Genomic DNA, 14,726 nt, shown 5'->3' with positions numbered 1-14,726 from the left:
GAAAAGCGGGTGTTGAGGTTTCGAATGAACGGTGTCAGTAACTGATCAAAACGACCTTTGATTAACGCCATTGTCAGTGATTATACGATATGATGACACTACACACCTTTAAATCGGATTAGAAACTGAGAAAAACAACAAGATGTGATTCGAGATATAACTTCGCCTAGGTTACTGGAAGATAAGTTCGTCGGTTTTAGAAAATAATAATGAGTTTGACCAAAAAATTTCTTTATATAGGGTCAAGGTTATACAGGCGAAGTTAGGGTTAACTTCGCCTGTCCCATAACTTCGCCTCTTCCCTCAACTTCGCTCAATATGAAACTTTACCAAACAGACCCTTATAAATTGAACATTATGCCATTAACTTTTAAAACTTCCTTTAAAGAGTTAACTGATCCGATCAAGAACCAAGTAACCAGGTATAAAATCATACAACTACATAAGTAGAATAAATTTTAAAAATAAAGTACACGGGATCAAATTTCAGTCTCGACAGAGACTACCACGTTTTAGAAAAGATCCGAACAGGAATCATACTAATTAAGTGACTGTCACACAGATCCATGTTCAGCTGTATTATGACATAAAGAAACAGGTTGTAAGCAGGTAAATAACTTAAAATGGTTTTCATCGCTTCTGTGATACGGGTTAGGTTCAATTTAGCTCAAAATATAAATGGGCAACACATTAGAGATTATGATGTCTCCTATCTATTCTCAAAGCGTATTTGGCTTTCCCTAAGTCACCCCGAGTTGACCTCGACCCGTAGTGTCTGATTAAATTGTAAGTACACGTCGATCTGTAGAGTCTTCTTCCCGTTCTCTTACTTGCATCTTGATTGAGAAGTCTTAACATTATAAGCTCTAGAATATCTTAGTAACACATAATAATAATTTTTTTTTTTAAATAATAAGATTTACACAGCTTCAATTAAACTACTGCAAGTCCCGAATCTGGATCACTGCAGTTTCTTGACACACCATCTTCTCGGGAATCAGAACACTCACGGGCTCGTGTATGATTGGGTAATCGCTTTTCTGCCTATCATTCGGAAAGATATATATGGAGAAATGCACAACTCTTAAGGAGTTTCCACGTAAAATCGAGGAGATTTAGTTAGTATCACTTCTACTTTTACGTACCATAAAAAGCTACCATGACATACAATGACTGTTCTAAAGTCTTTTAGGCCTTATAACTTCACTAGTTAAGCGCACAGAATCAGTTTGTCTATCACTTTCCAAGGTTGGATCAATTTTCTTTTAAACTTAGTAAAGAAACTTCTTACGAAGTAGTAGACTTGAAAATTTTTTCATCTCCAAAAAAAAATTTCAACTTCTATCGCCCCGATCAAGTCGAAGTCTTCAGGTAAATGGCTATCCTGAAGATCCAATGGATCAGCTGGACCGACCACATACGAGTATGTGTCCTTCTAACTAAGTATGAACGACTAATTTTCAGCGAAAGAATAAAAACACATCATAAACCGCCCCGGTCACTTTCAGTCATCTGGTTAATGGCTATCCTCATACTCTACAGGTAGAAATAAGGTCCAAACATATCCGAAGATATGTCCTTCAAACTGAAGCAACCAACATAATTCTAAGCGATAGTGACGTTTTTTTTTTTTTTTTTACAAGTAAAAAACGAAAAACACGGTTACTCGGGATTGATCATCCCATTTAGCTCAACAAGGTTTTGAAAACGAGTTTTGTCAAACGCTTTAGTAAACAAATCAGCGAAATTATCTAACGAATCAACCTTTTCGAGCACTATCAATTTCTTCTCAGCACAATCCCGTATAAAATGATGACGGATGTCAATGTGTTTAGTTTTGCTATGCTTTACAGGATTGTTAGTTACTGAGATAGCAGCAGTGTTATCTATGCAAATAAGAGTATGAGTGAAATTCAGACCGTAATCGCGCAATTGCTGTTGTATCCAAAGAACCTGGGAGCAGCAGTTCGATGCTGCCATCTATTCTGCTTCACAGGTAGAAATGGCGACTGAGGTCTCATAGAAGTGTGTCCGGGATCAGTTTCAGTTTCCGGGTAGACTTTACTTGAAGAGTATTTCACCAAGTAAAATACTCACCGGGTAGACTTCAATCTTCTTGACTTTGTCAGACTATGCCCGACAAACCCTTACGAGCAACCTTGTTCTTTGATGGTGCATTCAACTCTTTGCTAGAGAATAACTTATTAGCAAAGTGTACTTGGCAGCACTGTTCCTTGCTTGAGTTGAACCTTGACCGATGTTACTTAGAAATATTCCATTAACACATCAAGCCTACTTGGACCACAATTATTAATGAATACCTTGTCCGGTCTTCCAATCACTTGGCTTCATGAGCTTGGTTAGCCAAAAGCTTACTCGGGAGTGAACTTTACTTGGCTTTGAAGAATAGACTTGCTTGATAAAGTGAATCCTTCCCAGATTTACATAAACCAGTGAACCTTGCCCGGTAATACACCAATTTGCAAACCCTGCTCGGATATCCACTAAAGAAGACTTCTTGAAGATAACCTTGCCCGATAGACAAAATATCGTACCCGGCTAAGTAAAAGCTTGTTCGGAGGTCTAAGGTGTGCCCGGATCCATACTTAGCGAATTCTGAGGAGGTTGAGAAGATTCCAATCTTTCATATGTCTTTTAGAACAAATCTTTGATTAAACAATCTCCCCCTTAGGCCAATTGTTTGACTCAACAGATAGATTGTTTGAAAACAGCCCCATGATAAGTTAGATTTATAAGTTTATGATATTGTTAGAATTTGGAAAATTTGTTTAGTTTCTAGTGTTGAATTTGGATAATTTAAAACATCTGTAGCAGTTTTATTGCATAATATTATGATATGTATAGCATTTTTTTAAAATAAAATATTCGGCTATGTAGTTAATGCTAGCTGCTATTTATTTAACGATCTTTAGTTCTGAAATTCCAATAGACAGCTGGAAGCTATACACTTTGTTAGTTGTAAAGTTTGAAGCGGTTCTTGTGAGGAAACCGCTTTAAACAATTCACCGCTTCAAATATATGGGAAATTCATAAACCGCTTCAAAGTGGACAAATAATTGATTAACAGCGATGCGCATAGAAGCGGGAAAATACCTTCCTTTGAAGCGGTTTTCAACCGCTTCTAATTCAACAATATTGTTGTAGTGAGGATTTTCGTCGTAGTGTTTGCTGCCTGGCGTGACGAATTGGAGGACGACAAGGGCAAGTTCTCCACTTGTAACCTCTGTTGCAGCCATAGTGGTCTAATTGACATTATTTTAGACGGGTTGACAGAGTTTAAGGTTTATAACTGATATCATTTTATGATTTAAGTTGTATAATTGTTTGACATTCTTATTCTACAACGTTTGAATCAAGAATTCACTTGGATTTGTTTTTCAAAATCGACCTTCAAGAAAAGGTGGATTCGATTTTTCGAATTCCATCTTGAAGAAATGGTAATCTAAAAAGAGCTAACTACAGAGATGGTCACTGTGGTTTGAGCAAAGTAATGGATTAGGGTATTAACATTTAAAAGTACTACGTTTGGATTTTTTGCGGTTTCAGTTTTGTAACAAGTTTTGGTATTTTATTGATTTTTCTGTTAAATTAGGGTGAAATGACAAAAATAACTTTTTATAACTAAAGGGTCTAGTTATTTAATTAAGTCAACTTTATTTTCAGGGGTTATTTATGTATATTACGTAAATATAATTTAAAGAAAACAAATAGTTCTATTTGCAAATATAGATATAATAATTTATCTAAACTAGTTGTTTGACATGCTGCGGTGTAACTTTTTTTTTGTATTTCTTTGTGCATTAAGGCTCGCAACACTATGACAGTTCGTGCATTTCATCAATGCTACACAATCTGGTTTCTAAATGTTGATAGGTACGTGAAGATAATGGTTGTCCTTACAAATAAGTTAGCCATACACATTCATGTTTCCATGCTTTAATCATGAAAGCTATAATGTATTTCTGATAGTAGTTTCTTTACTCATATATCCATTAGCTGTTGTAGTCTAATGACAACTTTATTATTTTACAAATTAGTTGAAGGTCGTTCGACTTTTAAGTTTCGAGAGGTCAACTATTATGGTTGATCCCATTCATCAAACCTGCGTTATGGCTGTCTTTTGCGCATCAAAAGGATTGGAAGAATTTAAAATGGCTTTGGAATCTTCAAATTTGACCCATTTTAACTTGTGAAATAAAATCTCAATTAGCAACACGATTAACATCAAGATGCAATAAAATTTTATTCATCACCAAACTGCCCTTTAACCAATTTAAATCAAGATGATGTTTTTGACATTTTATTTCTACTTTATTTGACTCTTTAGTCAAAATTGTTTAGATTATAGTGTTTTTTTATTTTGGTGCGTGTACAAATAACAAAGAAAAACAATAAAAGTTGAATAGTTACTCATACAAAATTCAATCAAATCCAAAAACAATAAAAGTTGAATAGTTACTCATACAAACTCTACACCATGGGTGATTATAGTAAGTTTATCCAATCATAATAACAAAGAAAATAAATATTATCACTACAAATTCTCTACTAAAAGTAATTACTAAAGTTCAACGAGTGAAAGTATAAACGAGTAAACAAACTCTCTTGCATCCACCACCTGCGTTGATTTTGCCTAAGGCTACTGCCTAGTAGCCTTTTCATCCTTTGCTCTCCAACATTGTACAACCGCCCGAAGTCCCAAATCGCCCCCCTTGATTTTTGTTGGCAAATTTAGATTGAAATTGAAGAATAACACAATGAAATTGACGATTATATTTACTTGAATATAGAAATTGTTTATTCAATAAACTTGCAAACTGTACATACAAACTCGATTTTAGCGACTTTCGTCTAGATTACGATACAAGTTTGACATAATTACATATTAACCCCTAGACTATTTGACAAATACAAATAAGACATAAAATGCACTCTCTAAAACGACACATAGACCCTTATATTATATATTTCAACACTCCCTTTTAAACTAAATATATAGTTTTGAAGGTTTTCAACATGCTTGACTTGCGTTTTCACAACAGTGTTGTTTATTCATGTTCATAGATGAGTTTGGATTTTTTTCTGCTTCTTTCTCATTGTTTTTCCACTTGGCGCCTTCGTTTTTCAAATTGAATGAGTTCTTCACACTCATAACATCTGAAGTTGCTTTTGTCTTTATTTCCTTGACTCGTGCCTCTTCCATATCCACTTACTAATACAAAAACTAATAAAAACACTATATTTATTATTAATATTGATGCATTTTATGAATAATTAGCATGCAAATACTAGTACCGAAAGTGCACTGATCACTTCCTTTCACTAAAACTAAGCAACTATTTTCATAAAGTTTGCGAACCGGTCTTCTTCGACCACGTTTATCTTCAAATTAGAGAGATCACTTTCATAATAACTCCATAGATACGATGTCTCTTCATCACATATCACATCTTCAAACAAAGTCAAATTGGTCACTGAATCTGGCAACTCTTCTAATCCATGACAGCCACTCATCTTCAACACCCTTAGCTCGTTAAGCTCGCCAATCTGATCAGGCAGTGAGGTTATACTCAAACAATCAGATATATCCAGAAAGACCAGACTATGAAGCATCCCAATAGACTCGGGCAATTTGGATAATCTGGTACAAGAATGGAGTCTTAGCGTTTCCAAATTTGACAAACTCCCCAACGCTTCAGGAAGGGCACCGAGCTCATGGCAGTTAGTGATGCTAAGTTTCACGAGATGATTAAGACTGCATAATCCTTCTGGTAGTTCTTTCAAATCATAACAACTTTCAATCTCAAGCTCGATGAGATTAGGTAGCATTGGATGGTCAACTGTACAGAACTCTAATGCATTACCAATTGCACACATTATCAAAGAAAGCTTCTCTAAGTTCTTTAACTCGGTAATGGACTGAATTGAGGGAGAAAGCGAGACATGTTCTAGTCTTAATCTTCTTAAGTTGGATAGACAATTAATCAACGAAAGCTCATGTAACTCAGTAGGATAAATCCCGTAGCTTGTGATGTTTAAAACCCTTAGTTCATTGAAATTTCTTATGAAGTGGGGCAGAGAGTATTTCTTACTTCTTATGTTCAATATCAAAGCTTGAACGTTTGGTGCTTTCAGATCATTCCAGACAGAGGAAAACATTTCATCTGCAGAAAAAAAAATAGTTCACATATAGTTACTAAAGCATCCATAGGAAATGGTTATATTTCATGGTCTAGACAAAGAAATGAAACCTGTTGATATAGACAAAAGACGGGTGTTAATTGGTTGTTGTGCTTGTTCAATCCACCATACGGGTATGACATTCCCACGAATTTCTATAAACAACCTATTTCTTTGTGCTATTGGCTCTTGGCTACTCAGATGAATGGCTAGTTCTCTTAGCAAGTCATGTTGTGTAACATAATGCTCATTACAATAACCTTCTAATTCACTAGCATCTTTCCTGGAAATATTAGATAGAAAATTAGTTATAACCGAAGAAAGAATAAATAAAATATTTTATTATTTATTGATCAATAATGAGCCCTTTACCCTGGAAGAACAAGACTCAGAAGATTTCTTGAGGAAAGCTCTACAAGGTATTCGATGGTATACATTCCTTCTTTGTCTAGATTATATAGCACAACCCATATATCCATTAGAGCAGAAGCGGAAATCTTTTCATCTTCAGGAAATGAACCCAAATCAAGAAAACAATCACGGGCTACTGGAGAATCTTTGAGTGCATCAACACTGGTTTGAAGACTAAGCAATAATGGGTTGTTTAAGTCAAAAATAGATTGACCTTCAGAGCATATTTGTAAAGTTGTTTTCCACTTAAGCTCACTTTGATCGCGTAACGATGCACCAATCACTGTGAGTGCCAATGGAAATCCCTTGCAGATCTTAACCATCTATAATAAAACAACAACAAACGTTCATTACAAATGTTGTCCACGGGTGAGCTCAAGTCAATTACTACTACTAATATATATAAAAAAGAAGTTTGGTGACGTTGATACATGATTGGTCCACTTGGCAATGATTCATTGGGCCAAGTCTTTTATACATTTTTTTGTTTTGCATTTCTTTTTTAAGTTTGATATTTTTTTTATATATTTCTAGTTAGTTTTGTTATGTTTTTCATTTGTTTTATTTTAGTCCCGATCACGTAACGAACGTGAAAGAAACTAACCTAACGAATGTAACTCAAATCGACGGAATGCCAATTTTTTTTAAATCTGATTTCGTAACGAACATGAAAAAAGCCAACCGAATTTGCATAGACTCACCGCCTCAATGCCAGGGATCAACAACGCTTGGGTTTTACCGACGCTCGAGTTTTACCAACCGAAGTCACCCCATTGGTCCATCTCAATTTAGATAACTTTTTCGTTTTAGTTCCCGTACAATAACATATGTAACCAAAACCGACTGAATCACGTCGACTTACCGCCTAAACACTTAGACACAGTAATGCTTGGGTTTTACCATCGTCCGGATTTACCGACCTGCCCGGCGCAACGCGCTGGGTAAGGGTACATAACTAGTTAACCATAATCAAAGAGTAGTTAAAGATCCTTCATGACAATTAGTTGTAGTTAAGCATCTAAAGGGTAGATTAGTAATTTGGCATTTGGGGTTAAATGAAATTTCATGCTGTTTCTATAAAAATAGAATATTATAAGGCGTGTTAATAAAACATTGGCTAAAGAGTTAGTTGGTGCTCAGATGTGTTTGTTCTAAGCTCAAGATCTCGGGTTTAAACGGCTAGTTCGATTCTCGCAATTCTCTCAATCGTTTTCTTTCATTTATTTCTTGTCTGCTTCGTGTTTCTAATAGCTCTAAATCAATTTCATGATTTAGTGATTGAATAAAAAGAATTCATTTGTGGTTTGTGGGTGTTCTTAAAGGACAACCGGGAAAAAGGAATCTTGGAACTGGGAACAAGGAATCTTGGTGGTGAAATGAGGATGTGCAGAGCAAGATCAAGGATAAGCAACAGAGTCTTAGGGATCTTTTAAGGTGCACAAACGAGGGGGAGTGATGGAGGTTGAGGGAGAAATACAAAAATGCTAGGAGAGAGGCGAAGAAGGCGGTGACAAAGGCAAAAAACACAGCGTATAGACGGATGTATGCACGTCTGGAAACAAAGGATGAGGAGCATGATATGTTCAAGATTGCTAAAGCTAGGGAGCGTAGAAGACAGGACCTAGGAGTAGTGAAATATATAAAGGGAGAGGATGGGCGTGTCTTAATCAAGGAACAAGACATTAAATAGAGATGGCAAAATTATTTAAAAGTCTTTTTAATGGCAGACAGACCTACCAACAAGAAACAGACAACCCTGTTACGCAGAGACAACAAAGGAATAACTCCTACTGTAGAGGTATCACACAGGGAGAGGTAAGGATAGCACTTAGGAATATGGGAAGGGCTAAGACGAGTGGTCTAGACAACATACCGATTGAGGCTTGGAAGTGTTTAGGGGATGGAGTTCAATGGCTCACTACTCTATTCAACCTTATTTTCAAGAATAGAAAAATGTCAGACCAGTGAAGGAGTAGTGTAGTAGTGCCCCTATACAAGAACAAGGGAGACGCACAGTGTCGTGGAAATTACAGAGGAATTAAGTTGTTAGGTCATACTATGAAATTATAGGAGAGAGTAATTGAGACTCGAATTAGGAGAGAAACACAGGTTATGGTTAACCAATTTGGTTTTATGCCAGGACGGTCAACCACGGAAGCGATACACATACTGAGATGACTAATGGAGAAGTATAGGGATAAAAAGAGGGACCTGCATATGGTATTCATCGACCTTGAAAAAGCATATGATAGTGTGCCACGTAGACTAATTTGGGATAGTTTAGAAGGTAGAGGGGTACCTGGAAAGTATATAGACTTAATTAAAGATATGTATGACAGGACTAAAGCTAGTGTTTGTGCACCGGTAGGAGATGCTAATTTTTCCCGGAGGAGATGGCACTGCACCAAGGATCGGCGTTAAGCCCGTATCTTTTCACGGTAGTCATGGATGAGTTGTCCAAGTCGATTCAGGAGCCTGTCCCATGGTGCATGCTCTTTGCAGATGATATTGTGTTAGTGGCTGATACTAAACAAAGCTTGAACGAAAGGCTAGAGGAGCGGCGTGTAGCTTTAGAGGATAAAGGTTTAAGAATTAGTCGCTCTAAGACAGAGTACCTTTGTTGTGACTTCAGTGGTGTTGGCGATAGCGAGGACACCCAGATCACTATTGAGGACTAGGTGGTTCCACAAATAACGAAGTTTAAATATCTAGGATCGTTTGTCCAAAGCAATGGAGAGATAGACGGTGACATAACCCACCGCATACAAGCTGGCTAGTGTAGGTGGAAAGCAGCCACTGGGGTTTTGTGCGACAAGTGGTTCCCATCTAAATTAAAGGGGAAATTTTATAAAGTCGCAGTTAGACCTGCAATGTTGTATGGAACAGACTGTTAGGCCATCAAGAAGACACAGGCGCACAAGATGGAGGTAGCAGAGATGAGGATGATGAGGTGGATGTGCGGACACACTAGATTAGATAGGATTAAAAATAAGGTCTTTAGGGAAAGATTAGGAATAGTTAGCATATCAGAGAAAATAAAAAGAAGGGAGATTGAGATGGTTTGGGCATGTGAAGAGGAGACCGACAACAACGCCAGTCAGAGTAGTGGAAACCTTCATTGTGGAAGGAAAGAGGAGTAGAGGTAGGCCTAAATTGACTTGAGATGAGAGAATAAGGGAGATTGAGATGGTTTGGGCATGTGAAGAGGAGACCGACAACAACGCCAGTCAGAGTAGTGGAAACCTTCATTGTGGAAGGAAAGAGGAGTAGAGGTAGGCCTAAATTGACTTGAGATGAGAGAATTAGACATGACTTGACAAAGTTGCACCTCTCTGAGGACATGGTCCAGGATAGAGATTCGTGGAGACGTAGGATTAAGGTTAGCGACTTCTAGGGGAAGGTACCTAGTTAGCTTAGCTTTGTATTTAGGGTCTAGTTGGCTAGCCTGGCTCCTTGTTGTTTATGTATATATTTTGTTTGATGCTGCTTTTTGATTCTTATGCCCTATTCTTAGTAGGTTAAAGATTCCTTGCTTTTTTGGTAGTTTGCTATCTATGTATTGCTAAGTGTCTTTGCTTGTAGGATGTATGTTTACTCTGTTTACCTATATGTAGCTTTATGAGCCGGTGGTCTCTCTAGAAGCAGCCTCTCTATTCTCACGTATAGAGGAAAGACTTGCCTACATCCCACCCTCCCCTGACCCTACCGATAGCGTGCTATGCGGTGGGATGTACAGGGCTTGATTGATTGATTAATATGGGTGTTCTTCATGTGTTTTATGATTCAACCGATGTGGGACAAATCCCATACCTTGCAATGGTTTCAATCCATAACAATGCACCCTCCTTAAGGGCCAAGTCCTCGTTGGTCATGGCCACGTTGGTCATGGCTGGCTCACTCCAGGCCACCACTCCGAGTCCTCGTTGGTCACGACCACGTTGGTCACGGCTGGCTTCCTCCAGGCCACCACTCCGCGGTTGGCTCTAATACCAATGTTACAAGCCAAACAGAAGAACTCAACCCAAAAGACTAGTTTGATAGGTGAGGGAACCCATTTGGCTTATAAACCCCACATCAGTTGCTCATACAAACGATGTGGGACAAGTCCCATACCTTGCAATGGTTTCAGTCCATAACAATGCACTCTCCTTAAGGGCCAGCGTCCTCGTTGGTCACGGCCACGTTGGTCACGGCTGGCTCACTCCAGGCCACCACTCCGTGGGCCACCACTCCGAGTCCTCGTTGGTCACGACCACATTGGTCACAGCTGGCTTCCTCCAGGCCACCACTCCGAGGTTGGCTCTGATACCAATGTTACAAACCAAACAGAAGAACTCAACCCAAAAGACTAGTCTGATAGGTGAGAGAACCCATTTGGCTTATAAACCCCACATCAGTTGCCCATACAACTGATGTGGGACAAGTCTCATACCTTGCAATGGTTTCAATCCATAACATTGTATTAGAGCCTTATTCTCAGTTCAATTGAGAAGAGGCGAACTTACAGGATGGTCTATCTCAGAAAGAATGGAATGATATCATGGAGAAGGCAAACAATGTCATCATCATGAGTGTAGGTGATCAAGTGTTAAGACAAGTGTCGAAAGAGACTTCTGCAGCCGTTGTTTGGTCATTATTAGAAGCCTGTGTATGACTAAATCGTTGGCAAATCGCCAGTATCTTAAGAAGAGGCTCTATATGTTCCATATGCGTGTAAGTCACCTGAAGATCACATAGATGATTTCAATATCTTGAGAATATTGAGGTAGAACTAGATAAGAAGACATAGTAATCATATTCTTAGCATCTCTACCTCAACATAAGAATCTTTTAATAGGTTGTCATGAATTTGAATGAACTGGAGAAAAGGGCAGATGTAAGAGAAGACAATGGTGAAGGACTGGCTGTTGAAGGTAGATTTATACAAAGGAATCCTAGGTCAAAGTGGATTGATTTTAAGACAAAATTCTAAAGTTTAAGAGAATGTGCTTTGTGTATAATTATGAAAAGCACTTTAAGAAAGATTTGTGTGGAAAGAATGAAAAAAAAAGGTGAAGTGAGTGGTTTCGTTGGCAGAATACTTATTCTGCACAAGATGATGCATTAGAGGGGTATGACATTGTTTATGTGATGGTTGTAACCAAAGGCAAAGTTAGTCAAGAATGGATGCAGAACATAAAGATGTCTTTGAACCATTGACTTACAATGAAGTTGTCATTCTAGTAATAAATAGATTTGGATAAAAGCTATGAAGGAAGAGATGGAATCACTAATGTGGAATGGAACATATATTAGTGAATAAGCTAGTTGATTAAAAATTGGTTGATTAATTGCAAATTGTTTTTATAAAACCAAAGAGGAGATCATAGGGGTTGATGCACCAAGGTTTAAAGCAAGGTTGGTGGCAAGGGTTTCGCACAAAGAGAATGCATTGACAGTTGGTTGCAGTTAAACGGCTAAGGGGTAGAATGGTAATTTGGCAGCTGGTGGGTTAAATGAAAGTTCTTGATGTTTATGTACAAGTTGGAATAATCTAGGGGTGTTAGTGAAACTTTGGCTAAAGAGTTAGTTGGTGCTCAGATGTGTAAGTTATAAGTTCACGAGCTAGGGTATGAACGGCTAGTTCGACTCTCGTGCTTCTCTCAATCGTTGCTTTCATTTCATTCTTGTTCGATTCGTCTTTCTCATTTTTGTAATAGCCCTAGATCAGTCTATTATATGATCTAGTGATTAAATAATTAGAATACGTTTCGAGTGTTCTTCATGGTGTGTTTTACAATTCAACTCCACATTATCATTAATTATATATAATCATGTGAGGTACAGATATGTAGTGTGGAAAATGATTTTGGAAATTTAAACAATACCTTGCTCACAAGATCATCTGGCACATTAACCTTCCTGTCACATGGAAATGCTGAATGGATTAAAAGGGCTTTTGCGTCTTCGTCGTTTAACAAGCCTAATTCGTATGTGGAGCCAATACTTGAAAACATAAACCTTGAGGTGACCAAGATAGTGTATCCTGGTATTTGGTATTTAAGATCCTGAATAAGCGATTCAGATTCGGACCACACGTCATCCAAAACCAGCAATATCTTTTCTGATCCCATATTCCTCATCATGTTCTCTAGTTCGTTCTTTGCCTCTTCATCGGTCTGGAGCTCACAATTGTTCACTTGTAGATGATGTGTAAGTAATTTTTGGACAATGGTTTTGAAGGAAGTAGTTCTAGAAACGGTAACAAAGAATACGTTGTCCCCAAAAACATCTGAACGAATATAAGCACGCGACAATCAACATGAAATGTATTCATTGGATTAAAATTAATAATCAAAGTTTATACCTTTAATCTCCGCATCATGACAAAGCATCTTCGCCAATGTAGTCTTCCCGCAACCTCCTGGAGCTGAAACGGTCAGCACCTGGATGTCATTTTTAAGCAGCATGTGTTTCACTTCTTTAAGATGAAAATCAAAGCCAATGATGACATCCGGGAGCCCCGGGATATTGATAGAACTTGAAAATCCACCTGCCTGTTTAGTAACAGATGAGAGTACTTGATCCACCTCACCTCCCAAAGAAAGACCCCTGAATCTAGTACTCAGGTTATCTTGCAATTCAACTTGAAAGAACCTCAATAGCTCGTGGTCCAAGCGAATCAACTTATTCGCGTGAACAAACTTCTTATACACATTCCAACACTTGATCCTTGAGCACTTGAGGACTATTTCTTTCCCATTCTCCACGTAAAATATGAACATTTTAGTCTCTTTTTCGGGACGGTCTAACACCCTGGCCAGCCTCCCATGACCACACATTATTGGCTCAAGACTTCTTAACGTTTTATCAAGGCGCCTGAGTAAAGTTCTAAATTTGGCTGTTCTTTTGGTTTGTGATACTACTGTTTTCAGTAACTCCACCAATACTGTTTGCAAAGCTGCCTCATACTGGTTTTTTGTAACCATCTCTAAATTTCGTAGCAAAATTAGCAAACGAAAAAAAGGCTCATAAAAAAACTGATCCGACAGTCAACGAAAGTAATCTACAAAAATGAAATTACCTGGACACTTGAATTGATGAAATTAGGAATCTAGATAGTTGTTCGTCGATATTATGCTAGTGAAATCCTTTAGCTTGTGTTTTTATACAAGTGCAGCAGCAAGCACGAGGTGATCAATTGCAATGAAGGTAGGAAGATGTAGACTATGTTGGCAGGACTGTTCCTGGACCAAGATGCAGTCTATACCAAAAATTATTAGATTTGATATTTGTCACTATTATGGTATCTTTTATACACTTCTAACTCATAATTCATATATATATATATATATATCATTTGAGGAACTGTGGAATAGAATAAAAACTAGTGTGAGTAAAGATAGATATGCGAGTATAAAGTCAGGCATTTCATAAGATATGAATTTGTTCCTAAAAGTGTAACTAGTTTCCGGGGACTTAAAAGGCTTACCAGTAAAAGTTAAGTTGTATGTTTATACAGTCTTACGAAGATTACGTTAACTTAGGACCAGTGGCGGATCTTCAATGTTTATTATGGATGGGCCGAAAGTCACGAGAAGCAAAAATTTTTTTTTCCTATCTTTAGGTTTCGGGTTGGCAATCGGGTTCGGTCGGTTCAACTAATTAAAATCTATATTTAATCCTTCAACTAAAACACCAATTCAATCATTCAATTCAACTTACCATTCTTACACATAAAAAACTAATTTTTTAAACAAACAAAAATAATATATGAGGGGAAAGATGAGTGCCAGAAAAAGACAAGATACGAGGGGAAATATGAATACCTAGAATTCACAATATAAATACCGAATTCACATAATCAAAATAAGTATATTCCAAATTCATGAAAAGGGATCAAATTCAATTACCAATTCTTCCAATAATTCCAAACCCCAACATACTAAATCGGGGGGGGGGGGGGGGGGGGTGAAACGTTGAACATGTTCCTTGCCTAATGTCAGAATTGTGATTCGTGAGCACTCGTTACTCGACCCTGGTCTAGCGGTCTAAGTCTTCTTCGAACGGCCTGCTATTGCTTCTGTTCAATTTCAGTTTTCAAACCTTAGCGCCCAGACAAAAACTCTTTTGTT

General features: G+C 37.6%; 1 protein-coding gene across 2 annotated transcripts; it reads right to left on the bottom strand.

The window, feature by feature from the left end:
* Positions 1-5,246: 5,246 nt before the first annotated feature.
* Positions 5,247-14,480, bottom strand: LOC143594370 (putative disease resistance protein At5g66900). 2 transcript variants are annotated; one of them, XM_077073698.1, is made up of 6 exons: positions 13,676-14,480; positions 12,959-13,582; positions 12,480-12,883; positions 6,574-6,935; positions 6,273-6,484; positions 5,247-6,185 (listed from the first exon to the last, which is right to left on the bottom strand). In XM_077073698.1, exons 2-6 carry the CDS (start codon positions 13,578-13,580, stop codon positions 5,350-5,352), a joined length of 2,436 nt encoding a protein of 811 aa, XP_076929813.1. In that variant the 5' UTR covers positions 13,581-13,582; positions 13,676-14,480; the 3' UTR covers positions 5,247-5,349. The 2 variants fall into 2 exon arrangements, with proteins under 2 accessions (XP_076929813.1, XP_076929812.1); XM_077073697.1 differs by having other exon boundaries at positions 13,684-14,479.
* Positions 14,481-14,726: the final 246 nt, after the last annotated feature.

This window comes from Bidens hawaiensis, unplaced genomic scaffold (genome assembly GCF_021521415.1).
Source record: "Bidens hawaiensis isolate Kalapana, Puna unplaced genomic scaffold, B.hawaiensis_p1.1 tig00043538_1, whole genome shotgun sequence".
NCBI classification, from domain to species: domain Eukaryota; kingdom Viridiplantae; phylum Streptophyta; class Magnoliopsida; order Asterales; family Asteraceae; genus Bidens; species Bidens hawaiensis.
Note: the sequence above shows the minus strand (reverse complement) of the source record. Positions and strands in the feature narration are given on the sequence as shown.

Bases quoted from the DNA above. Each gene is read 5' to 3' on its own strand.
- LOC143594370 (XM_077073698.1), bottom strand. From the start codon at position 13,580: ATGGTTACAAAAAACCAGTATGAGGCAGCTTTGCAAACAGTATTGGTG. The intron at 12,884-12,958 runs GTATAAACTTTG...ATATTCGTTCAG, and splicing joins TCATGATGCGGAGATTAAAG to ATGTTTTTGGGGACAACGTA. The intron at 6,186-6,272 runs GTTTCATTTCTT...TTTTTTCTGCAG, and splicing joins TCTTTTGTCTATATCAACAG to ATGAAATGTTTTCCTCTGTC.